Below are 26,555 nucleotides of genomic sequence, written 5' to 3'. Positions count from 1 at the left end.
GAAAAACTCCACATCCTTTAACCATATTTCCAGTGATGGTGGTAGCTAGCCTTCTCTTGTGCTCGTGAAGCTCATTGCTTCCCTGGAAAGGAAATTAACTGCTTCATTTTCCTCTTGTTGGCCGTGTAAGGAATGATAAGGAGCACGAGCTTTTGATGGTAATTTAGGACCTGTTTGTTTGCAGCTTTCAAAACATTTTTTAGTTTTTAAAAACTGAAAACTTGTTTGATACTACCTGTTTTCAAAATCAGTTTAAAAACAATCTCATTTTCAGTTTTTAAAACTAAAAAACCAAAACAACTAAAATATGTTTTCATTTTCTGTTTTTAATTTTCAGATATCAGTTTTTTAAATGTTGGAAAATATATTATTCAAATTGTTTTCTTTTTCTGAAAACTGTTTTTAAAAATTGTTTCTGAAAACTATTTTTAAAACTAAAAACAAAAACTGTTTAGAAAATATGCCAATCAAATTGTTTTCTTCTTCTGAAAACTGTTTTTAAAAATTATTTCTGAAAACTATTTTTAAAACTAAAAACAAAAACTGCAATCAAACATGTTGGAGCTTTGCTATTTAATTGGAAAGAAATGAAGAATATACATGTTGAATGATGATAATGGCGAGCTGCAGCAGTTAGAGAGAAAGAAAAGACGAGATGAAGGAGAGGGACCGTGAATGAAAAAGAAAGGGTGAATGCCTTGTTGCCTTGTTAAGTTATAATATATGTATAAGTGGATGAAGTGGAAACGATAGAAACGAAGAATCAGATATGAATATATGTGAGGTACAGAGGGCTTGGTGTGATTTATATACATATAAATGGCATGGGAAATTTAAATGTAGGTTTATTTAGGTAACGTACGTAAGATTTAAATCATCACATACACTATAAACCATTTTTCTTGTGGTGATAGGAGGTTACTGACTCTGGTCGTCCTAGGCTCTTGTTAAGTTCCTTGATTGACATCCTCTAGAGAATTCTTAGCTTCAAAGCTAGGTATATGTGTGCGTGTGTGTGGGAGAAGGCTAATCTTCTTCTGTTGTTTTATTTTGGGATTGATCATCTGATTCTGCCGGTGTACTTGCATTAAATCAGCTAACGTATCTAAGACATTTTGAAGCACTTTTTGTTGTGTCTTCATTCAGAAGTACCCTTTTAAGGGTGTGATTCGGCCTGCTCATGGTCACTAATTTCCTCTGCCTCTCTTTGTATTTCTATTGTGAACATTAGTGACATAATTTTTGGAGAGTAGAGAATCGCTTCTGTTATGGTAACATCCGAAAGTGAATGGATAATGATATATTTTCTTTTATCAATATCCATTAAACCCAATATATTAGCCAGGAGAAGAAATCAAAGGTAAAAACATAAAATGAGAACAGAGTGAGATCATGGTTCATGTCTGCAATTGAAAGTGAAAATGAAAAGAAGCTACAGCGAGCGAAGCGAAACAATTAAATATATACTCTAAAAGTGCTTGTTGGTGAGATGGTTTCCTCCTAGTCCTAGTGGATAGGTTGAGTGAGTGGCTACGGGATTAGGAACCAAACCAAGTGGCTGCTGCTGGTGGCCTTGGTACTCAGTTCCAGCCACCGTGGGGTGGTGATTCCTATAGTTATGTGGGTGGTCTGCGCTTAGCTTCTCCGCCGCGTGCCGGGCTTTAGCCTCATGCAGCTCCATCTTTGCTTTGGCTTCCTTGGCCTTTGCACGCTCATGGGCTATCACTTTCTCTTCCTTTGTTCTTGCCGTTGCTTTCTCTGCCTGATGCATGCACCATTAATTCAACCCAAATCAGTTAATTACAGCTCCAATATTTCTCGTATGATTTAATTTCATGAAATTAAATAACCCTTAATTTATTGATTCAAAAATATGAAATCTTTTGAGAGAGTTATAAACATTATGAAATATTAATTAAAGTCTTTGTAGATTATGAACATGCATGGAAAAGCTTAAAAGCTAGCATGCAAAACATCACCTTCTCATCTAGTTTGGCTTTATAGATGTCGACGTGCTCCTTGGCAGCACTGGCTGTGTTTTTCAGCTTCTCCTTTGCAGATTGCATCTCTGTACGTGTATGTTTGTTTCTCTTTCCCTATCAATGAGTTCAAGTGCTCAGCGATAATGACAGACGATTTATAATATGCAATTATTATTATTATATATTGAGTGGGGAAAGGAAGATCAGATAAAGGCTCCAAATCATGGGCGGCTTGTTGCCTTGTTCGGCACCGGACCGGACCACTTGTTCAACATGCAGGGCTACTCCCATCGTACTGCTGCCACGTTCTAAGAAAGTATAATCAATGATATATGTCAGACTCTAACTTATTGATTTTACAATGAGTTGTGACGAGCGTGGTGGTCGCTGATCAGTGATCACATCTTCTTTCAATAAGGAGGTTAGAAATTTATTCGACGAGAATGAAACATATATCAGAATCAATTCTATTTTCTAAACCCTACATATAGAAAACATAGCTTCTTAATGCCAAAATCAATTCTATTAAATTATATTAGAGATAAGCGGTCCGTCTTATTATTTTACAAACCCAAACATACACTAATTGGTTTAAATTTGGAAGTAGACACATAATTAGCTTGAAAAAACTATGAGAACTAAAATCACACATGGTCTAAAATTAGGTGATAAAAAATGCAATTAAACCTACAGTTAAAAACATCAATTTCTTTCTAAAGAGGTTTATATGGTTAAATTCTTATATAATCTAACATGTTTAAATACAAAGTAAGTGAATAAAAAAATGATTTTAAGATGTCATTATAAAAATTCAATAATATAATAAAATAAGAGAATAATTTATATGCATTGACAGAGTGTAAATAAGTTTTACACAATCATACTAAATTTTGAATTTAATAATATGTAAAATAAGAAATGGAAGACTGTGATTGAATGACTGTGTAAAACTTTTTACACTGTCAGTGCGTAAAAACTAATCTCATAAAATAATTTTATATTTAGTTAAATAGGCCGACCTATTAGACTTGTAAAAATATTGAGTGACCTAAGCTTGACATTTTTAACTAAATAGGCTTTGAATAAAGCTTTGACCTTTTCTATTTATTAACTTGATTTGGCATGGACCCGATGCATCGGTCACCTGACCTATATCTACTTCTAGTTCTTAATTAGCTGCCATAAATCATTTGATACAAATCTGATGCGTTTTTTTCATTTTCATTCACTTATCGATGGTTTAAAACTGCCAAAAAGGTGTCTCAAACCATTAAAAATGTGCAAAAGTTGGAAATTTTTTATTTTAAATACAAAAGGTATTTTCCTCATTCACCAAAAAGAAACAATAAATATAATCCATCTTTTACATTTCTTTTGCACTTCTTTCTCTTTTTTTCCGTTCTCTTCTCTTTCTCTCTTAAATCAAACATACTTAAAGTACAAACTAATATATAAAATTTAAATTTTTATAAAATATTATTATAATATTAAAAAAGAATAATTATTACTGTTATTATTAAAAAAATTATTTTATAATTATTAAATTGGGAGGAAGGGCATTTTGGTTAAATAACCAAAATAATCATTTTCCTTCACATTTTTTTTCTAATACATCAGAGAAATGTTTTGTGTGGGCTCGAAGTGTAATTTTCTATCCCCATAAGATAACTCAAGTGGTAGAAGCTGGAGAACATATGAGTTGGGTAAGGAAGGTCAATGAATCGATTCCTAGGCGGCGCAATTTCTCTTTCCGATGTACCAAAAAAGAAAAGGGTTAAGGGTCATATTAGTCCCTGTGTTTGTAAAAGTGTTTGATTTTGGTCCCTTAGTTAAAAAATGACGATTAGTGGCGATTTTTTTTACAGTTAGTGGCGGTTTATAATACAATTACTGGCGATTTTTTGACTGAGGGACCAAAATCAAACGTTTTTACAAACACAGGGACTAATATGACCTTTAACCCCAAAAAAAAAAGTCTAATTTTCTCTTGTCCTCAAATTTTCTGATGAACCAAATGAGAGTAAACACCTTGAATATTGTGCTTCCTCTGCTCACTTTTCTTTTCTCTACATTTTCTCACGTTCCAAACAATATGGTAGTGTATAAGATGAGCCGAGATCCTCTCAAGTGTAAAAAAACTTGAGAGTGTCAAGTTTTACCATCTCACCATTAACTTTTGTGTAGATAATAAATGAAAAATAAAATAAAATAAAATTAATGGTGAGATGATGAAACTTGACACTCTCAAGTTTTTTTACACATGAGAGGATCCAAACCCGTATAAGATTACTTACCATTGTTACCAGTTACCAGGATTGTTGATTTTCCTATTTCAAAAAAAAAAAGGATGGTTGATTTTCCCCTCGGACGAGTTTCGATGTTGTACACGTGTCGATACGTGGTTGGACTAAAATCTAGCGATGATTGAGAGCGCGCGCGTAGTGGTTCCTTTACTCACTTGTGTTATCTCGTCGTCACACATCGCTCCAAGGAGAAAATGGCACTCTCCTTCCTTCGAATCCCCGGTAACTGCTGCATTCCATACACCAACCTGCAACCTTTCCCTTCCAAAAATATCCTCCGCAAGACCACGGTGGTGGCGGCGGCGGCGGAGCTCCAAGCGCCGATGGGGCTGGCGGGTGGAACCGATTACGAGTTTCCAGGTGGTAATGTTCCAACCCATAAGGTTACAGTCCACGATAGACAACGAGGAGTTGTTCACGAGTTCTCAGTGCCTGAGGTATGATCTCAATTCTCATCCCATGGAGAACAAAATCAGTTTTTTTTTTCAAATTTAAAATGATTTTACAAGAAAAATAAGAGAAAATTGTCAAGTTATCAGTATAAACTGTGAATAGAGTAGATAGTTCAGAATATTGGAAAGTTAAAAATATGTTTAGACACCCATTGAGGGTGTTAAGACCTCAAATAAGATGAGAATACAGAAAAATTAGGAATCAAATATGTGATAGGTGATATGATGTTATAGAAATTGATAGGTAGAGAGAAAAATGAGGTGAATGTGCTCTTGCATGTCTAAAAATCAAAGTTATTTTTAAAAAAATTGCTCATCTCTTGATTGTCATCCATTAGATAACCTTTTCCTGTTTCCTTCCCTGTTGCAACAGCAAGCTATTAACTTTAGCTTTTCCAAATTTATCTTATTCCATTCTCTTCTCGTATTTGGGTTTAGCACCCGGTCTGCTAACTTTGAATACAACTCTTTGGATTATCAAAAAAAAATTCATCATTTTGATGACTTTTAATTTTTCTTTTTATATGATTTGAAAGCAAAAGAAATTCAGGTTCAGGGTCCTAATTTTTGTTATTATTAGTTTTTTTTTTATTTTGAAAATATATGTCAATGTGACTATTATTCATTCATAACATGCAGGACCAGTATATATTACATACTGCTGAATCCCAGAACATTAACCTTCCATTCGCCTGCAGGCATGGTACTTACTGTCATCCTATTTGTTTATAGTAGTCTGTTATTTTGTCGCAGAAGCAAATTTACACACACACACTCACACACATGGATGCAGACTTCATGCAGGTTCATAAAATCTGGAATTACTTTGGTATCTTATTTTGTTCTGCCTGCTTGCATCTGCATTGCAGTTAACCAATAGAGGCCCTCAATTTCTCTAGTGTTCTCAATATTAAGATTTCACCATTTATCCATTAGAGAGAAATTGGGATCCTAAATCATTAGATTTTGAGGGGATTCCATTATCTTGATTATTTTGAATTCACACGAGTCGTCATAAAACAATCAAACAAGCATGTTATAGTACCAAAATTTACATTTCTACTGTACCGTTCAGAAAGAGTATTATTTTCGTTTTTTATTGGTTCCATTTTGATCCTCCAAGATCTCTAAACATGTTATTCTTTAGTAGGCTTTTGGAATTCATGATATGAATTTTAGCAACTATCATATTTTATTTTTCTATCTACAATATTAGTAATTTTCTTAACCCTATTGGGATGGTAATTATATACTATACTAAAGTTTTCCTTTGTAGGTCTTGTGAGGCATCTTTGATACTTGTTTTCTCTGCTGCATCTGTTGCCATCCAGATTGAAGTCTGTGGGCTCTGTCATATACTCATATGTGATGATATTGCTAGCTTTCTAACATTCTGCTGCTTGTAAACCTTTAATGGCAGGTTGTTGTACTAGCTGTGCTGTGCGGATCAAGAATGGACAGATTAAACAGCCACAGGCACTTGGGATATCTGCCGAGTTGAGAGAGAAGGCATGTACCACTATCTTTATTCTGTGTTTATGATTTTTTTTAATTCCATACTGGAATTGGTAAGTTGACCTGTCAAGTACCAAGTATAATTTTCTGATGGAATACTTTATATTTATGATTTTCTCATCAATGATGCCAAAAGAAGAGAATCAGAATTCTTTTTTCATTTTTGGTCTAGGTTTTAACAGTAACAGAAGATATTTAGCATGATATAATAATTTGATTTATGCACGTTAGTATGGAATAAAGGAAAGGTGGAAGTGGTGGTATGGAAAAATATACTTCGGTCAAGTTTCTACATGCTAACACCAGACACATTTGTGTGTTTGAATTTTTGTTGAACTTAACGTGGATCCATGTTGAGTACAACATGGCAAAATCTTGCTTTTCCAATCAATGTTGAACTCAACGTGGCGCATTATAGCTTCTGCGTTGATACCTTGTGATACATGATATCAGGTTTGCGTTGACACCCATGCCAAAACATACACTTTCTATGATGTCTAACCTATGTATAATTCCGCCTTATCCCTTTGGAAATTAAGAGGATACTGTAAGCATTGTCTTTCTAATCAGTGTCAGTGCACTAAACTCATACTTATCACGTTCCTTGAGTTATTTTCATTACTTGCAATTACAATTCAAAAACAAAAATAAAAATCACTTCTAACAATTATAAACTACTTTGCTTATACGTGCCATTAATTGATGGGTTGCTGTTTCCCATACACTATAACTGACAGAATATTGGTATCCTGCTTTTTCCAATGTTATGCACTAAAATTTTTAGGAAAGCCAAAAAGTAGTTGCATGACTTTGTTTCGTCTGTTCAAGTAATTAAAAGAAAAATGAGAATTGAAAATCATTTATTTATTCAAAATAAGGATTCACATTTTAATTAAGCCACTTTACCTTTCTAGTATATTCCTGTTGTGATCATATGTACAGTTTGCATTTTGGTTTATGGATCAGTGTTTCTAATCAAGGGCCCTCAGATTAGATTCTTTACGTACAACAGAACAAAGATATTTTCTAGTGTATGACTGTTTGATGCCCATCTGTTAACATTTTCCACTATAGTAGTTATAACAACCATGGGGAAAATAAATATAACAATAGTAGTTGTTGTTGTTTTTTATTTATTTATTTATTATTATTATTATTATTATTATTATTATTATTATCATTATTCATTAGTACTGCAAATGCTTGTCTTTTATTGCTCAGCTGGTAAGTGTGTGAGATTTTTCCTCAATTCAGGGTTATGCACTTCTTTGTGTCAGCTTCCCAACATCAGACGTTGAAGTAGAAACTCAAGATGAAGATGAGGTAATGAGCAAGACTACAATCATAACTTGCACCTTATGATTACTGCTTGAATAGATGCCAAATTGGTTCATTTTCCAGGATGTTTTTAATTTTAATCTTGTTAGAATATCTAGAAAATATCTCGCAATATCTTTGTCTACCTTGGAATGTTTTGGAATATCTTACATGATCTTTAGAATATATAGTAGGATCAGTTAGTCATCTGATCGAGGAAGCAATCTTAAGAGTTCTTTCCTGATTTCATTATATTTCTTGTTCTGTTTCCTTATTTAGTATGTTTTAGTGGTTGATAGAACTCAGAAAATCAGCAGTAGTTTATTGATAGAACCCTAATTCCCAATTGGGGATTAGGGGAAAGATACATGAGAGAGATGCCAAACACCCTCTCTAACCCTAGAAAGAGAACCACTTCTCTCTCTAAACCCAATTCCTAACTGAATACCAAGATAACCTAATGCTCTCTAATCACACTTATTTATAGAAAACATGCCTCTTAACCCTCTAACTAACTAACAAACTACTGACCCCACTTAACCACTAACAAGCTAACCCCAGTTACCTATCAATACTCCCCCCCTGAAAATTCACCTTGTCCTCAAGGTGAAGGACTGAATACAAGCAACAAAATGAACAGCTATTCCACAGATCAAAAGGTGACAATCAAAGCAGCTTCCGCCTGGATCCCATGGCTGAAAGCACAAAATCCAAGCATAGTAAATGTTGGGAAACATCTTCCCTGGGCTGCTGTAGCAAGAAAAATAAGCCATGAATGCACTGATAAGCTTCTTCCTTGAGCTTCTAATATGAATTATGTCTTTGTCCCCTTGCTGGAAGAACATGTGGCAGAAGTTCCAGCTGGAGCAGACAGGTTGAGGCAGCAAGGTAGTGGCATCTTGAAATGGCAATTCAGATATGAATGAATTGACGGGTATGTTTTCATAACAAACCAACAAGTTCTGAAGGAGTCCAAGCCACCCCAAAGTATATAACTCAGCACTTTGAGAACCCAAGCTGTAAAAACCAGCAGCTAACTCAGCTGAATCCATGCCCATTTCATACACAGCTCTAAGTTCTACCACTTGAGCCCTCCTTCTAATTTGGGCATGACCCTCCTTTAGCATAGCATCACCCTCAACAATAGTGAAAACCTGAATATAGGGATCTAATGAATGCCAAATTATCAAGGGTACACTAGTGTGATCAAGGTGGCAAAGGAGCAATATGATATTGGAAGATTGCTGGTTCCTATCCTTCATTTTAATCACTGTCATTACTTTAGCCATGTCTTGGGTACAACTAGCATAATCCCCCCATTTCCATGCCATTGTGGCTGTGACAATTGACTCCACATCATAGTTCCCTAGATTACTGAATAGTTGATACTTGAACTCAGCAGGGAAATAACCACAAGGCGTATAAATCTCATTATCAACTCTTTGGACCAAGAACTCAAGTTTACCCCAATATTCTATACTCCACAAAATGACAACATAGAAGTATAATTTTGACAAAGCAACACTACCTTCTGCATTGCCCACATTTGTAGTCAACATTCCAGCAAAAACTTGAAGGTCACCAAAATCTCCCACCCTTGGCATGTGCAATTTCCCTTGTGACTTTGTGAAATGATTTTTGCTTCCCCACTGCCTCAAGTGAATGGGTAAATTGGGTTTTATCCCAACAGCAGAAAAGTTGGCCCAACAAGCCAAATTATCTCCACCATTCTGTTGTAAGGCCCAGATCTTTCCCTTTGTAAGCTGACAAGAATTTTGGGCTGGGCTCCTTTGGTCAAATGGTTGACCCAAAAATGTAAGTCCATCTTTCTCTGCTGCCCCCATGCTCTGCGTTTCAGATGTCTCTGACCTCCATTCTCTGAGCACGAGAACTCTCATCTCACCACCACTCGATACAAGCTGCGGCGCCAAGTCAAAGCCGCCGCCACCCCACACGTCCGGCGGTTCTTCCGGTGACCAATTCGCCTCTTCCTGCCTGCAAGGATGCCGGTTCAACAACTCAATCCTCCCAAATAACAACCCTCCCGCATGCAACACTCTCACCATGATGTGCGGCGGTTTCGGTGGCGGCCGTTGAAACGATTGCATCTTCTGTGGTTGCCGGAGCTCCGCCGCTGGCGGCACCTTGGCCCTTCCACTTGTCAGCGCAGATGGCGGTTGGTGATTGCGTTTCTCCATCACATTCGGTAGTTGATGGGTCTCTCGTCGTCGACTCCATCGGTGTCCAATCATCTTCCCCACACCTCTTCTTTCATCCATTGCTTCAAGATTGAATTGGTGCACCCTGGATTTCAGCGATTCCTTCCCCCTTCGATCCACCGCCACTCCCTGCATCTGAAATGATAATTCTTTCTTCATCTCCATGTGCGACTGTGGTTGTGTCAGAGATTCTTGACCCAAAATGTTGCTGTTTGCGTTCTTGGAAGCTTCATTCTTGCTTCCGATTTCTGTTTCTCCTTTCTGCTGGAACAATACAACCTCTGCGATCTCTTCCTCTTGCGACGCCTCCGCCTTGGTTGATGCTCGCTCTTCCTCCGCTGTCGACTCCGTTACTCTCAGCGACACCTCTACTGCTGCTTGCTCAGCTGCAATTTCCGCCTCCGTTTTCACTGACTCGGCCTCAGATTCGCTCTGCGATGCCTCTGCTTCTCTCCTTTCTTGTTCCCTCTGTTTTCTCCTCTCTTCAAGCTCTCGCAATCTATTCTCCAATCTTGAGATTTCCTTCTCAAGATCAGGGTTTGCAACGAATTGCACCCCCAATTTCTTCACAACTGCTGCAAGAAATGACTCGTTCTTCGCTGTCATGGCTTCAAGCGACTCCATTCTCGCCATGATCTCTTCCATAGCGCAACAAAGAATTTGTGGTTCAGGCACCAGATCGGTGCTCTGATACCAATGATAGAACTCAGAAAATCAGCAGTAGTTTATTGATAGAACCCTAATTCCCAATTGGGGATTAGGGGAAAGATACATGAGAGAGATGCCAAACACCCTCTCTAACCCTAGAAAGAGAACCACTTCTCTCTCTAAACCCAATTCCTAACTGAATACCAAGATAACCTAATGCTCTCTAATCACACTTATTTATAGAAAACATGCCTCTTAACCCTCTAACTAACTAACAAACTACTGACCCCACTTAACCACTAACAAGCTAACCCCAGTTACCTATCAGTGGTCTTATTGAATTATTGGGCTTGAGGATCCTCAGTAATATTTGACTTAATTATTGGCATTAAAGGGCCTTTTCAGTTGGTATTTTGTTACACATCATGATACACACTATCAATCTAATATCCTATAATGATAGAACTCAGAAAATCAGCAGTAGTTTATTGATAGAACCCTAATTCCCAATTGGGGATTAGGGGAAAGATACATGAGAGAGATGCCAAACACCCTCTCTAACCCTAGAAAGAGAACCACTTCTCTCTCTAAACCCAATTCCTAACTGAATACCAAGATAACCTAATGCTCTCTAATCACACTTATTTATAGAAAACATGCCTCTTAACCCTCTAACTAACTAACAAACTACTGACCCCACTTAACCACTAACAAGCTAACCCCAGTTACCTATCAGTGGTCTTATTGAATTATTGGGCTTGAGGATCCTCAGTAATATTTGACTTAATTATTGGCATTAAAGGGCCTTTTCAGTTGGTATTTTGTTACACATCATGATACACACTATCAATCTAATATCCTATAATATGGTGTCTCTATTATCCTAAACACTAAATTTAACCTGATATCAGAATGGTCCCATCCTATGTGACTTACTCTTGTTATTATTTCTTTGTCACTGTTCCTTAAAGTGTGGAACTTCACTACAAAGATGCATTTATCTCTATGATTCTTTTCTATTTGTTGGTTGTTTGCCAATTACAATAATCAAAGCTTTATTTTTCTTTTTGTTTCTTCTACCTGCTATTGATTGTGATGTTTCACTATCTAGCTAGGCTTTTCCTTCCTTCCTTCCTCAGTTGCTCTGATTAAATCATCATTTTTGCTTAAGTTTTTCCTTTGGGTGTTTGGTTTTCTAATGTGCATAGCATTGGGGATGAAGTGAGAATCTCGCCTCCACCTTATACTTAAATTGCCAGTCTGTTACGCTGTTCTCTTCCTACCAGTGATCATTCTGGTGATAATTATTTCACATTAACAAATCACACCAAGGATGATTTAGTGTTTGCTGTGACTTACATCATTCCCAAATTTAATTTACCAGTTTATTGTGTCTCTAATAGGAACTGAAGTTACTGTGGAGTTGATAGTGAAAACTCAGTCTGATTACAAATGAAATATGCCGAAACTTTAGAAACTGGGTATGAAAGAAAAGAGGTTAGAGAAGGAAAACTTCTTTGCTCTATGGATCTAGCCAGCTGACAATTACCCAAATGACTGCCTTCCTCACCCATAACCCTCCCTTTGACCCCATATTTGCATCCTTGCTGATTCCAGGTCCCCAAGCTCTCCTGTTGTGTTACGTCGTGTCCAGTTTGTTAGAATTTGGCATAACAGACTCCTCCTCACTATTTCCCACATCATTTCCTAGCCCACCCTTGTTCCTCTTCCCCCATCGACATAGACCTTTGTTGAAGGCCATGAATGAGCTATGGTGCCTTGTTTCGAAGGTGGAAATTTGAGAAGCCTGCTTGAAAATTTAGTTAGCAATATAGTATAAAACCATTCATGAGTGTTCATCCTAGATTAAGGCTTTGGGGTAGTTGGTTCATGACATGGTATCACAACCTTGATGACCAAGCTTCCGGAGTTCGATCATTGTTGCCCTGCCCCTATTATTCTTAATAAAAATGAATTTCGGCACAAGGTAGATGGACCTGTGCATTGTCTAGCTTCAAATTAAATCGGTTCCTGTGTGAAATAACTAATGTCTATAGGCTCCAATTGCGAGAAACTTCAAGGTTGAATCCTATTTTGCACATTGCAGCCTATAGACAATAGTTATTTTTGTCCAGAATTTTGAATAGCTCAGTCTCAATTATTCCCTAATCCTGAAATGCGCATACTTGCTCAACCTATCTTCACCTGGACAATCTTCTTTTCAAAATCTGCAGCTATCTAAGAAGAGTAAGCATGGAGTAGAAGAATGAAATGTGTATACTTGCTCTACCTATCCACACCTTGGAAATCCACCGATAGACATCTTCCCAAACATGATGGGGATAGATAATGGATGGAGTAAAGCATTAGGTTTGAGAGCCTTAAATTTATTCGGCTAGCCCACCTCACAAGCTGCCTCAAACTGATCCTGATCACGCCTCATTCCATTTCGATAAAAGCCCATGGCAAGCCGCGTGTAAGTTCTAGTTTCCCCAAATAACCACCCTAAGGTAAAGCATAGAACTTAGCTAGTAAAAGTGCAGTGAATTTAGGCAGACTTACTAGGCAAAACCTGCCTCTGTTTGAACCATAGACAACCTTAAGAAACTGAGTAATGAGATTGAGAACCAAGATTGTGTGTTACCTCCTACAATATTAATTATAAGTTCTCATCGTTGTGAAACTTCCTTAGCTAATTCCACAAAGTTTACATTTGTGACTCTTAGAATTCAGGTTAGGCCTTACTTTACTCTGAAAGCTAGCTTACAGGTGAGGATTATCCTACCATTTATAAAACTTCTTTAACCATATATCTAACCAATGTAGGACCTTAACATCCCCTCACATCCAGGGCTGCACATCTGGTGCTTGGAATCACAAACTTGATATCTATTGTATTGCCCTTCTCCTTATCATGAGATATCTAGAATGTTAGGTTAACTTCATCAATTGCTCCTGAAATAGCCTACGGGCTAGAATATTGATAAAACTGGTATCAGCAATGCACAATTGTACTTGAATTCAAGAATAGAAACCCTAGATTCCAGAACACTATGGTAGAAATTGTATTGATGACGAACAAGGGAATTACAGAAGAACTGAAACTGTTACAGAGAAGAAGAGAAACTTGGTCACCAAGAGACCAATCTGGTTACCCACTAACCAGCCCCAAACCTTCCACTTCCCAAAAAACTGACTCTAACTGACAGCTATTGCTGTTTTATACCCCCAACTAACTAGTAACAAACTCTAACTAACTAACCAAGGTTAGTTGATAGAGTATCACACAAGCATCCAATCTGACCTAATTAACATTCCTAACCCTCTTCCTTTCATAAACCTTAGAAATAGGTGGTTTATATGAGGGCGAAGACTTATCAATTGTCTTAATTCATTTTTTCTGGAACAGCCACCGGTTGGGTTGATTCTGAACTTCGAACTTCAGCGGGTGACCATCTCGGGTGGTCCAACAATGGATCTAAGATTAACTCTAATATCATCTTAGCATTCGGGTTAGGCCTAACTCTACCCAAAAAAGTTAATTTAAGGGTGAGGATTGGCCTACTCTTTATAAGGACTTCTTTAACGGTATATCTAGACAATGTCGGACCTTAACAAAGGAATGGGAGCTCTGATACCAAATTGATTGGAACTAAATTCACTATGGAATTAATTGTGAAAAGGTCAGGTGACAACTCTAATTACAAAGTAAATGTGCATGTGGTATAGAGATTAGGAACGGAAGAAAAGAGATCAAAGGATCTATGGAATGGCATTAGCCACACTCCCATTACTGAAATGATTTCCTATCTTCCCCACTACCCTCCATTTCCCTCATATTCATGTTCTTACTTATTCAGCACCTGTGGCTCCCCAATCCTGCTGCCTTTTGTCCAGTTTGTCAGAATTTTGCATAAAAGACTCCTCACTATTATTTCCTCATCATTTCCTAGCCTTCCTTGTTTAACTTCCCCTTCTACAATAGACTCTCATTGTGTCTCCTAAATTTTCTTGTTTGAAAATTCCAAATGTTAATCTTGAACTTGGAGAAATTTCAGTTCTTTGTGTGCATAATTGCTTGTAAAGATTATTGCGAATTTTTTTCATTGCAATATATTCAAAATTAGAATTTATTGTAAAAGATGGTATTTAGGATTCTAATCCATACCTTATTTTAGCTAGTCTATTTGTTTTCTCTAACTAGTGTAGTATATGGAGATTAGAAGAGTACACACGATACGAGTTATACTTTTGTCACCTTTCCCTTTTGAGCCCAAATATGCTTGAGCGCATCGCATTCATCCTAACTTCATTGAGATATTCTAATCCTGCAAGCATGGCCTTGTCATATGATAAGTTAGCCGTGCGGGTGATCTCCATTGGGAGCTCCGGCTAACCGATAGGCATGGTGTGGTGATAAGCCTTAAAAAAAAATAAGAGCAAGGCGTGGAAAAAATAAGCCTGCTACCCTGACTTTAATGCCAGATTTTCGTCATTGTATGATCATGGATAAAGATGCCCATAACGTATCTATATTATATCTCCTTATCACAATGAAAATGAGTGAATTCCATTGTCTGGTGAACATCACAGTGAAAATGAGTGAATTCCATTGTCTGGTGAACCTTTAACTTGCTTGGAAATTTCCGCTGAACATCTCTCAAGCAAAGTCTTTTTCTTGGTGTGCGTGCAATATTCTGACCAGCTATTCAGATTGATGATCATTCTAGCTGCCTTGCTGATACATCTCTCCCTTAATGCATGTCTCTTAGTTACTGAAGCTAAATCAAATTCATAATTGTTGTTGTTTTCATTTGTTACTGAATTTTGGTTATGAACATGACAAATACATGACACATCCAGGTATATTGGCTTCAATTTGGACGTTATTTTGCCCGAGGACCGGTGGTAGGTTCTGTTGTCTATTACTATTTCTTTTTTTAGGAACAAGGTGACTTATTTTCTCTTTGATTATGTGACTTTTAACACGAAAATTGTTTACAGGAAAGAGATGACTATGCCTTGGAGTTGGCCATGGGTGACGAGTGAGTAAGCAATGTAGAAAATCTGTCACGCAATGGAGCAGGCAATGCGAATTTTGTTTCCCCCTTCTTTTTCATCTTTTTTTTTTATGTTTCTATGTCATCTTGATATTTTTCACTAGATATATAAACACTATTGTTAATGTCAATATCAACAATGAAAGAAGTAGAAGTTAGAGGATGCCTTCGGTACTGATATGGATGGATTTTGTTAGGGATGGACTGGATGAATATGGACTAATGGATTATTTTGTCAGGCTTAGGACCAATGAAAATATCTCAAAACTCATAAAGTTGCAACACCAAAAATATCTTCATAATAAAATAGAGTCACTTTTAATTGTTATTATTTTTTTCTCCATCGGAAGACTACTTTTAATTGTTATTACTTATTAGTAAAATAAATTGCAATTGAGCCACAAAAATATGGTATGGTCATGGACCAGCAAAAGAAGAAAACAACTGCCCTGTTTGCATATGATATCGCAGATACAATGCGGCAACAGGGGTACATATAACTTGGTTTTGTCAATTTGGAATAGAGATGCCACATGAACAGAGAAGATTGGAAATTGGAATGACAATCTTTTCTTCGATTTAGTTGGGCTCCATGATAGGAATGTCAAATATTTACTTTGGTCCAGCTGAAGAAGCAAACAATTGCCCTGGTTGAGTGGTTGCATAAAGTTGATGATATAATTGAAGGATCAAGAGAATATACCATTGTGGTCCAGTGCTCAACTAATAGAGTCACATGGGAACAAGATGGTGAAATGCACGACTGTAAACCCCACGGCCCCCAGGCTTGTGTGTAAAAGGGCTTCATTTGTGAACCCCTCATACAATGTTGACATACAAGTGACATACAGGTTTTGTTGAGGTTTATAACCGTTACAACCTATTTAATTGTTGTGGTTTGAAACTCCCACAAAATCCACTTTTGTTTTACACACGAATTTTGTAGTGGTTTCAAACCTCCACAATTACATTTTGAGCTTTTTTATATATACAAATAGGCTGTGGCGGTGTAAACCACCACAAAACTTGAATGTTGCGGTGCTGGGGTTCACGTATCAGTGTTGAAAATTGATACTCTCACTGTCCTCTATTATAAGTCACTTTTACCTAATTCTCTAGAATTAAGAAAAGTAGTTAAAATGAGTTGGTAGCAATGAATTTGTAGTTCTTTTTAATAATTTTCCTAAATTACCCTCATGGAAAGTTCTCTCTACTTATTAATGCTCCACTATCTCCAGAGGATAGTGGTCTTGAAAATAAAGCAAAAGCGTAAGGGTAGACATGGAAAAAGATAATCAATGCTTCATAGATATTATAAAGAGATTTATATTTTGGGACAAAAGAAATTCATAAAAAGTGATGATAAGCGTATAATTGATGTGTGAGACCCAAGTTTTTAAGCTTAGAATAAACCGAATAAAATTCCTATTCACAATTAGTTTCGATGTAACGTGAAGGAAAACCTGAACAAGTGTTTATCAAATGGAATAAATTTATGAAGGAGAAAGTTCAGGAAAAGGCTAAGGATAGTATTAAAGTCGATATAAGTTATAACGCAAGTAGTATTCGCTTATACCTAGGACGAGAGCGTTAGTAAACGACTAATTTGCACTTAAAGACACGATGGAAACTAATTCAAAAAATCTTCAGAGAAATGTTAGAACTTCTCTTAATTTTTCCATGACAAGCGTTTCGATACGAAACCCTGAAATGTACGAACGTCCGATTCTAGTTCTCGGAAGTTTTGCCGAAACTAAATCCCTGATAACTCAAGAAACTTAAAATAAACGTTCGATGAAGACTTTTTCAATTCGGAGCTTCAAACGAAGATTCCACACACGTACACCTATTTCTTTCGAGGTTTCTAATTTTTCTTCAGAAAGAAGTTTTCTCATCCGACATCAATTGCAAAAAGTAGTTTTTCGGGTAAAATAGATTTACACCGACTTTGGATCGTTTGTCTTAATTCCAAGAAACCTATTCTGAGTTTTGGAATTCTGTCGCCAGAACCTATCTTAGAATTCACAGAGGAAGGCACAGGAAAAATCGGAATCGCGAAATTTTCATTTTTCCGCATTTTCCATTAACTATAAATAGCTTGAAAAAAATCAAAATTCTCCAACACTATTAACATCAAACCCGCGAGCTTGGAGGAGAAGGAGGGGGAAGAGATTTTCGCCGTTTCTCGCCTGATCCCTGCACCGTTCGTTGCTGCTCGAAGACCTCGAGGTATAGATGTTATTTCTTACTTCTGATCGTCAATTCTGTCGTTTTTCTCTATGTCTTTATGTGCTCAAAGTTTTGAGCTTTTTGTAAAACTGTCCAAATAACTCGATTTCTCTGTCTAAACTTATTCCCTGCATGCCCAAGAGCATGTTTAGCGGATTACATTTTGCCGAATGTCGCCGAACTGCCGCCGAGTTTCAATTCTGCTCGAAAAACCCATTTTTGGCCAAAGCTTCGTCTTTTAGACTTAAAACTCTCGACTGAGCTTAGCGCCAGTAGGGTTAGTTGTCATAAACGTCGTTGGTGACGTCCCCATCTAATTTGTTTTTCGAAATTCCAATTTTGAAATTCCGAGCTAAAAACACTGACCAAAATACCCCTGCGACAGTTTTCGATCCGATAATTTTTCCGAGCTTTAATTCGCCTTAGTTACGACTAATGATAACCTAGGAACCAAGTTTGATCGAAGAAAAATCGGCGCACACAATTAGTGTGTGTGGCCGAGAGCACCTCCAAGGGGGGAGGAAAAATTCTTTTTTCGAAAACTTGTCTTATCGCGTTAGATTATCGTACTTCGGAGTTTATGATGCTTCGTGTAACTTTAGTAATTGTTGTCTGCTGAGTTTCTGACTGATTAAGATTGAATTATGTGGTTTTCGCTCTAAGGTTCGTTTGAGGAATTCCAAGGAGCGAAAGGAGGAATTTGTGAAGGAACGCTTCAGGATCACACTGGAGGAGCTGCAGGTGAGGGCTACTCACTGAATACTAGATAATGCTTTAGGTGTCAACGAATTTGACTTGATTTATTGTTTATGCATTTGATTGTGATTGACTGGGAAATGTTTTCTGAGGCTTCGGCTGACAATGATAATCATTTATCGCTGGAATTGTTTTTGATACTAATTCACATGTTATGTGCTAAATGGTTAATCTAGGATGTGTTGATATTGATTCACATGCTATGTGCTAAATGGTTAATCTAGGATGTGTTGATATATGTGCCATGACTGTTGGATTGTGAACTTTGATTATGAAATTACACATATATCTGTTGTACGTCAGAGTGAGGATAACAGACAGTTATGCCACACTCATCGTGAGATTGTGGGAAAGTTTGATGGGACGAACAGAGATTCGGGCCCTTATTCATATTTTAGTGGATCGAGACCTTCTCTGGGAGTTACTTGGGATTATGGGATCTTTTAAACTCATAAGATTAGAGATTAAAACTAAATGGAAACTATTTTACAAGGAAAATTCATAAGACACTAAACAACCTCTGAACCCTTTAAATTATGATAACAACATCAGATGGAAGCTTAGGGTCTGAATATTATTTTTGGAAAATGAGAAGTGTCGTCGAATCCAAGTTTTGAGGAAACTAATAAGTTTCTGAGTATGTTAATACTCTTTTGCTCGAGGAGCAGTTTTGTTGTTTGGCTATCTAAAAGATAAGCCGGGAAATTAATAAGTTTATGAGTACGTTGATGCTCTTTTGCTCGAGGAGCAGTTTTGTAGTTTGGCTATCTAAAAGATAAGCCGGGAAACGGATAGTTTCCGAGTATGTCGATACTCTTTGTTCGCTGAGCAGTTTTTGACCATCGGATGGAGATGAGTCGGATGATTCGAGAAGTCATCATGAGATAATACAATTTTTATATTTAATTGTCTTTTGTCGCAGAATCCACATTTACCTTAGGGTATTCTTTTTAGAGACAATAAGTTAGTTAGAACACGTGACGACGTGACGAGTGAGGTCGGAGACGTTGTTTGGCTAATCACTTTGCATTCATGCACACATTTCTGGGGTTAATACACGGTGGGATGCCGGACCTCGGTGGATTCCAAAATGGTCATAAGACCCGGATTTCCACATAAGAACACTGCGGTGATTCTTAGTAGCAGATGGAAATGGCAGGCCTGCGGGTATACTGCTGATCTGACCACATTTTGTTTGGTATAAGAGACACCCGAGCGGAAATGGTCCCACTTTGGCCGGTGCTAGGATTGACTCGTTGGTGCCCATCCTTCCGGATTGCATCTTGTTCCTCGTCATCTCATTCATGCACCATGCATACTGACTTAGTTGCCGTGTGTGATTGATACTTGTTAATTTTATTTGATACATGTTAATTGTCATTATTTGTTATTCATATTCATTGGAAGATATACAATTTATAATGATATCACAAACTTCTAAGCCTAAGTAACTATCCCTTAAACTTTATCTACTGGGTGTATTACTTATGTAATTCTTTGGAGTTGACCCTCGCGCCTTCTGTTTGTGTTTTGGCGGACTACGCCCATTGTCAGATGTCCATGGCGGATTGGTTCACGATGGTCCACCCTTCGGGGGGGACTAGATTTGAGATGCTTGATCAGGAGATCCCGGCTCATGGGTGGTCGACCCCGCTAGCCATAGAGCGATTTACTCGGGGAGAATAATGGAAGATCGTGTCGACAGTCTGGGACACTTGACGGAGGGAGTTCTGAGGCATTACACTGTCAGCTTTAACCTGCCACCCGGCGTGCACTGTGGACCCGGTGTAGGAGTACCACCACCACCGTCGTCTTCTGACGACGAGGACCCCTCGGAGGAGGAGCCTGTGGGAGGGACTTCATTGGACTCTAGCTCACCTACTGTTGCCGTTGCTGCTGACCTTGGTTCGAGTCCTGAACCCGTGAGACCAGCACAGGAGCATGTTGCAGTAGCGAGAGGAGGGATGATCACAGACATTGACCTAGTCGTCCTGGATTCTGATTCGGACGATGATCACGCTAGCATGTAGTTGTGAGTGCTGGGGTGTACTCCTCTGGACAGGATTAGGGTAGGAGTAGAGTTATAGCTCTGGTCGTCATGTTCGTATTTTGGGGCAAGGTAGGTTCCCGACCGTTAGCTTTTTGTGTGGTTTTCTTTATGGAAATCACAGAGAGTTGGTTTGACTAGGAGGTCTTATTCAGACCGTTTTGGGCTGACCTACTTTCATTTTGGAGGATTGTATTGCGAACACTTGACCTTTCACTTGGTTTGCACATATTGCCCACGGACACTACTTTCGGTTACTTCCCGTCACTGGAGGTTACTCGTGACGTGGTTCACTACTTACAGCGGGGGCTGTAAATATATTGTACATTAGTTATGTTTATCTTTCGTTGTAGAGTCTTTATGTCGACGAGTCTTTAAATTTATTATCTAAACAAATCGAAAAAAAATATTCACGTTTTTCCGCTTTATTTTCTTTTTGGTTACTAAAGTGACGCCACCGAAATCGGGGTGTTACATGATGCACTTTATGTTTGTCTTTCTAAGCTTCATTATGTACATTCTTGTGCTTAATTGTTATGAATTAGCCATATTTTGACCATTAGTGATTATTTAGATTATTCATGGAAAAGAGCTTAACTCTACACTTTTAGTTTCTGTGACTGTTTTGCTAGAACAGGTTGAATATGGAGTTATAAATATCTAAATATGATGAATAATATGTCGTTGGAAAGCTAACTCGAAGCCCTACAACTTTGATGTTCAGCACAATTCGAGAAAAAGCTTCTAACATGGTCAGAATTTCCTTGCAAAGTTGATGTCGCTAATCTTGCGAGTCTGGAACAGTCTGCACTAAAACGATCATATCTTGGGCTACAGACCTCCGAATTAGGATCCGATTGAAGCCCGCGAAGCTGACTTAAAGAGCTATAACTCTCATGTTTACCTCGATTGAAGATTCAGACTTCTTGTGGGACCCGCGAACACCTGAGTGTTTAGCAGCTTACTCCTTTATGTGGGCCCGATTTTATGAAGATTTAGAAAAGATTTAGATAACAAGGATTGTTACTGGATGAACAAGTTTATTTATTAGTATAAATAAGTGAGTTTAGGCTTTTGTTAGACCTCACCACCACACCACCTCATCTCACCATCACCTCCTCCTCCTCCTCCTCCTTTCTCTCCCTCTTTTCTATTATGAGTTGCTAAACTCCCTAGTTAGTCTTAGGATTTTTAATATTCTTGTGTTTGCAAACTTGAGGTTCTGTTCTTAATGCAAATTCCTTCTTTATTAATTCTCTTCATCTCTATTTCTGATCTAGGGTTTGCTTAATTCCTTAGTTTTAGAAATAAGAGTTGATGCATTTTCGCTTAGTTCATGTTAGTTCGTAACTGTTTCTTAATCGCTTAGTTTAGGAAACTGTGAATTAATTTCCGCTTAGTTAATTAGACCTCACGAATTAGGGAATTGATAAGGAAGAATTAATCTTTTGTAACCAATGAAATTTTATTGCACTTAAATGTTATAATCCGATGACTAACGTTTTCTTTCTTCTGTTTAATCTATTTAATTATTGCTTTGTTACCTTCTACCTAATCAATCAAAACCCCTTTTTATTTGCTTTTGTTTTACTCTAATATCAATTAATAATTTGTCAAGTCCTTGTGAGAACGATCCTGGTGTTCAACACCTTGCACTGCATTCAAAGCAAAAATACTTTGACACGCACCCCCGACAGTGCGTTCGTCAAGTGATTTATAATAGGGGACAGAGGGAGTAGCTCATAGTAATTTGATTAGGTTAAGGAAGTGGATTTTTTTACTCAAGACCTTTAATGTTAATCATTCAAGGTTGGAAGCGTTTTAGTCCATTTTGGTTTTTTTTCTTGTCTAGGTATTCTGACAATTATGTTCGAGTAGGGAACATTCACATCTTGATAAGACTAGCTCTCCCAAGAGTTTTTTTCCAATATAGAAGACTCGAATTCGAGACTTTGCTTAATGAAAATCTTGCATGTATTACTTGAACCAATGAAACCGTTGGTAGTCCAATGTTGTTATTTATTGTTTGCTGTTATTAATTTTTTACTACCCTCAATCAAATGTAAGTATGATGAAATGCTAACCCATATTCACACATTTCTTTTGAAAATTCCAAAAAACTTGAAAGGACACTCGCCTTGTACTCCCAAAAGAGTAATTTTCAAATGAAGGTGACATTTATAAAACGTTTGGAACCAAGATATTATCTAAGGTGCTCAAATGACATGGCTGACACAAACAAGGCTGTTGGGGAACATGGGGCAACATCAAAGGGCCATGGTTGGAAATGTGAAATAAGATGTCCAGGTCACTATGACTGATCTTTGCTACCCGTGCTTCGAGTATAAAACAGAAATAAGGCAGAGTAGAGGTTGAAAAAGACAGTGTTAACTACCATAAATGTTGCTTATGTTAGCATGACTCACAAATTTAACTCTTTCAAAAGTGAACTCTCACCCTAATGTGAAAAGTATGATATAATTATTAACAGGTAATAAGAAATTCAACTATTAATATTATAATGACATACATAACAAATCGTTCAACTATTAATATTATAATGACATACATAACAAATCGTGAATATATTACTCAACTAGTGTTGATCGTAGTGGTTAAAAATAGTTATTTATAGTACATGTGTAACTTTTGTGTATCAGAATTGATTTTGAGTAAAAATAAGATGATCCAAAGATATTATGAGTCACTTCAAAGTTTAAAGAATCAAATCCATGATTTTCTGTTGCATTAGTGGACCTGTCTGCATTCTGCTACTGCAACATTTTATGTACTGTCTCTGGCAGAATGATTTCACTGCACATAGCAGATCTTTATGTACTGTCTCTGGCAGAATGATTTTAGCCATAACTTTTATGTAATCTTGACCTTTATTTCAATGAAAATTCTAGGAACATTGCGGCTTCTAGACCCAAATTCTAACCACAAGGATGAATGATAGTAGCCAGAAAAAGTTATCACCTATTAGTCAAACCCAAAGGGATGTGCTAAGAGCTCAGTCATCTATTCAGATTTTGATAAAGTCTGCAATGTATATCCAATTCCTGACTAACATGATTTTTCTACGTAGGGTACTCGTGAAGTTAGTCATACCAGTCAAAATCAGCAAAGGGAAACCATACAATAGAGTTTCACTCACTGAAGAATCCTCACCTCAATTTCATTCTCAAATATCTATTGTTATGTTGGACCCTGATGTTGTTGAACCGGCCAATCTAGTGTATACAAAAGAAAATGAAAGTTGAGATCTTTTCATATATTGCTTTAGACCCAGTCCAGAATTTTCTCTGCCACTTGTTTCTTTTGAGGATTAAGTGAATTACTTTTTTGTCCATATATTATATTATATGCTATAGTATAAGTTATCTGATAGTAGAAAATAGACTTACTCATAAATGTGGATTTTCATAGCACTCAATCAGGAATCTTATCATCATAAAATGTTATTCAAACACCCAATCTAACAAAATATTTAATACAATCACGCAAGGGGAAAAAAGTAACTCTATACATGTGAAGAGAGATTCATTCCTCTCCAATCTGATTTGCACTCCTTATTCCTTAAGGAACATATGGTAACTAGCAAAATCAAGGTTGTAGAGTCTGTAATGATCTTGCTATGTAGTATGTTTTAGGTACTGAACTTCTGTTCAGTGGTGCTTGCTGAGGTCTGCATCATTGAATAAAACTACTGTAAGTCATTGCTCATATTTCTGTGGTTCTGAATTTTTCTCACACATATAAAAAACTTTTCACCTTGCAGAATGAAATTTCCTTTCTTTTCATTTCAAAAACTAAAAAAACTTCATTTATAGCAACTGGTTAAAAGTTATATTCTCTATCTCTATTCTCCAAAATGAAAAAAGGAAAGCTATGTGCTCTTTCGATATATATACTCAACTAGGACTAAAGAAAAGTTAGGAGAAATCTACATAGTGCATGTTTGAAAATCCTTTTCCAACTGATTATGAAAGCCAAAATCAATTCTGAGGAGAAGCTTCTGTGAGTTTCATGAGGAAAAAGAAGTTAATCCAAATATGCTAAGGAAATGGAGATTATACTGACCCCAACTGAGGTTACAAAATTGCAAACTGCACATTTTACGGATCTTGCTCCATATTGGTACATGAGGAGCATTCTGCAGTTCCCACAATTGACATGTGCTACCTGATTTGCTGTCAAAATAAACACTTGATGCTTACACACAAAGTAAGGACTCAAATCATAATGATTTTTGTCTCACTAAAGAAACATGTTTAATTTCAAAGCTTCAATCATGCAAACACATGTACAATTCTTTAAAGCTCATGAATGAGACCATTAATAGTTCAATACCTTCCAAAGCTAGATTGACCGTGTGGCAACAAGAGCATTGCACACTTGTAGCTCCCCGGATGTACATGAGTAAAGTGTGGCAACCTCCACAAACTAACTGGGCCATTTCTGTGCCTGTGCACACATAAATGCTTGTGATTTTGCTGTCTTATGTTCAGTTGACTCAAAATAGTGGTATATATATAGTAGCAAATTGAACTTCTAAATGTTTGGTTTAATTATTCTTTCCTCGGAATCAATTCTGAAATCCAGAGTCTCCCCAAAATTGATTCAGGCTTAAGGATCAATTGTAGAAGGATTTCCAAACATTCATTAACTAAGCTGCAAACAAGAAATTATACAGAGTGTAGAGACCTAGTGAGGAGAAACTGCATCATACCAGGAGGTGGCACTGATGTGACTGCATTGCAAACTGCACAGCACACAGAGGTGGCTCCAACTGGATAGACTAGAAGGTTTCTACACCCAGAACACACAAGTTGACTCTGTGCACCTGAGAAAGGAGCATTTTGACAAACAATTTTAATTATCAAAGAGATGAGCAAAGGTTGTGCAGCATTCAACCTATCTAAAGGTTCTGCATAGAACTGCACCAAGAAAAGATATATCACCAGCTATCTCAAATCCACACATTCCACCCAAATCAGAGTCGCAGAGAAATTTCACTGAGAATATCTTCATATATAGTCCACCATTTCTCCCTTTAGCTAACAGGAAAGTGAAATTGTGTTTTTCTGTCAACATGGTAACATGTGTGACACAACTTTATACTCCTAACTCCTCACTCAGTCATTTTATCAAATAACTTGCTTCTACAGTATAAGTATTAAAATTGGACACTAGATTCTTTAATTTTGTTTTCTTGAAATGATGGAAAAGAAATAAAAATTCAAAAAATTCAAATCTCCAACCATTCCTTGATAAGAATTCAAATAGAGAACACGCATGAATGAGCAAATCAAGCACAGGTCAAGCAAGATACCGTTTGTTGGTGGTGTGTATGGAGCTGGTGGAGTAGGGTAGGGGGCAAGTGGAACTGGCATTATTAAAGACTAAAAAGTGTAATATTTCTCTGCCAAATTCTACACAGAGAACAAAACACTTCCTCCCATTTTCTCAGCTCCTGGAAAATGAGGAAAAATAGTGAAGATTTAATCATGGGGGATAAAAAGTGATGAACATGATGATGATGGAACAAAAAGGTCATGAAAAGTGAACAAAAAGGAAACCTGTGAAGCAGAGGGGTGCCAGCAAATCAAATAGTGAACCAGATAAAGTAAGAGTCAAATGACAAGCTTCCCCTTAGAAATAAAAAGCTATGCATGAAGCTGAAGGGGAAGGAATTCAGAAGCTTATGAATAATGAATGATATGAAGTAATGAAGAGTTATGGAACCTTGGCCAGTTGTATTTATTTAATTGAGTAATGTTGTAATGTCATACTCTGGCAACTTGCCATTGATGAAGTGGAGAGAAAGATACAGAAAAGTATTAGTGGAAAAGGATATGAAAACAAATGCAATTTTTTTCACACTCATTTTTGTTGTTTTCTTTTTTAGCAAGGGCAAATGTCGTTCTAGAATTATAGGTCACAAATGAATCACCTCACAAATGAACTTGATTCATTTCAAGAGTCAGATTATTTAATCTAGTTTTAAATTTTTCTTATTTTTTA

The 26,555-nt window shown here is 37.1% G+C and overlaps 3 protein-coding genes across 4 annotated transcripts; 1 reads left to right on the top strand and 2 right to left on the bottom strand.

The window, feature by feature from the left end:
* Nucleotides 1-1,468: 1,468 nt before the first annotated feature.
* LOC130712773 (late embryogenesis abundant protein 18) lies at nucleotides 1,469-2,066 on the bottom strand. Its single transcript, XM_057562590.1, has 2 exons — nucleotides 1,980-2,066; nucleotides 1,469-1,762 (listed from the first exon to the last, which is right to left on the bottom strand). Exons 1-2 carry the CDS (start codon nucleotides 2,064-2,066, stop codon nucleotides 1,469-1,471), a joined length of 381 nt encoding a protein of 126 aa, XP_057418573.1.
* A 2,360-nt stretch (nucleotides 2,067-4,426) lies between these two features.
* LOC130710917 (ferredoxin C 2, chloroplastic) lies at nucleotides 4,427-15,827 on the top strand. Its single transcript, XM_057560310.1, has 6 exons — nucleotides 4,427-4,722; nucleotides 5,377-5,440; nucleotides 6,158-6,246; nucleotides 7,507-7,575; nucleotides 15,300-15,344; nucleotides 15,441-15,827. Exons 1-6 carry the CDS (start codon nucleotides 4,480-4,482, stop codon nucleotides 15,483-15,485), a joined length of 555 nt encoding a protein of 184 aa, XP_057416293.1. The 5' UTR covers nucleotides 4,427-4,479; the 3' UTR covers nucleotides 15,486-15,827.
* Nucleotides 15,828-23,931: 8,104 nt separating this feature from the next.
* On the bottom strand, nucleotides 23,932-26,355 carry LOC130715355 (protein LOL1). Of its 2 annotated transcripts, XM_057565440.1 has the most exons (7): nucleotides 26,111-26,355; nucleotides 25,864-26,004; nucleotides 25,493-25,615; nucleotides 25,261-25,374; nucleotides 24,882-24,995; nucleotides 24,612-24,721; nucleotides 23,932-24,216 (listed from the first exon to the last, which is right to left on the bottom strand). In XM_057565440.1, the coding sequence occupies exons 2-7, from the start codon at nucleotides 25,922-25,924 to the stop codon at nucleotides 24,178-24,180; spliced, it is 561 nt and encodes a 186-aa protein (XP_057421423.1). In that variant the 5' UTR covers nucleotides 25,925-26,004; nucleotides 26,111-26,355; the 3' UTR covers nucleotides 23,932-24,177. The 2 variants fall into 2 exon arrangements, with proteins under 2 accessions (XP_057421423.1, XP_057421424.1); XM_057565441.1 differs by lacking the exon at nucleotides 25,493-25,615 and having other exon boundaries at nucleotides 26,111-26,324.
* Nucleotides 26,356-26,555: the final 200 nt, after the last annotated feature.

This window comes from Lotus japonicus, chromosome 4 (assembly GCF_012489685.1).
Source record: "Lotus japonicus ecotype B-129 chromosome 4, LjGifu_v1.2".
NCBI classification, from domain to species: Eukaryota; Viridiplantae; Streptophyta; class Magnoliopsida; order Fabales; family Fabaceae; genus Lotus; species Lotus japonicus.
This window is presented reverse-complemented; position numbering and strand designations above follow the sequence as displayed.

Bases quoted from the DNA above. Each gene is read 5' to 3' on its own strand.
- LOC130715355 (XM_057565440.1), bottom strand. From the start codon at position 25,924: ATGCCAGTTCCACTTGCCCCCTACCCTACTCCACCAGCTCCATACACA. The intron at 25,616-25,863 runs GTATCTTGCTTG...CCATGTTGACAG, and splicing joins ATACACACCACCAACAAACG to AAAAACACAATTTCACTTTC. The intron at 24,217-24,611 runs GTCAGTATAATC...TCAATGATGCAG, and splicing joins ATTTTGTAACCTCAGTTGGG to ACCTCAGCAAGCACCACTGA.
- LOC130710917 (XM_057560310.1), top strand. From the start codon at position 4,480: ATGGCACTCTCCTTCCTTCGAATCCCCGGTAACTGCTGCATTCCATAC. The intron at 5,441-6,157 runs GTACTTACTGTC...CTTTAATGGCAG, and splicing joins TCCATTCGCCTGCAGGCATG to GTTGTTGTACTAGCTGTGCT. The intron at 7,576-15,299 runs GTAATGAGCAAG...TGACACATCCAG, and splicing joins AAACTCAAGATGAAGATGAG to GTATATTGGCTTCAATTTGG.
- LOC130712773 (XM_057562590.1), bottom strand. From the start codon at position 2,066: ATGCAATCTGCAAAGGAGAAGCTGAAAAACACAGCCAGTGCTGCCAAG. The intron at 1,763-1,979 runs GTGATGTTTTGC...TGCATGCATCAG, and splicing joins AAGCCAAACTAGATGAGAAG to GCAGAGAAAGCAACGGCAAG.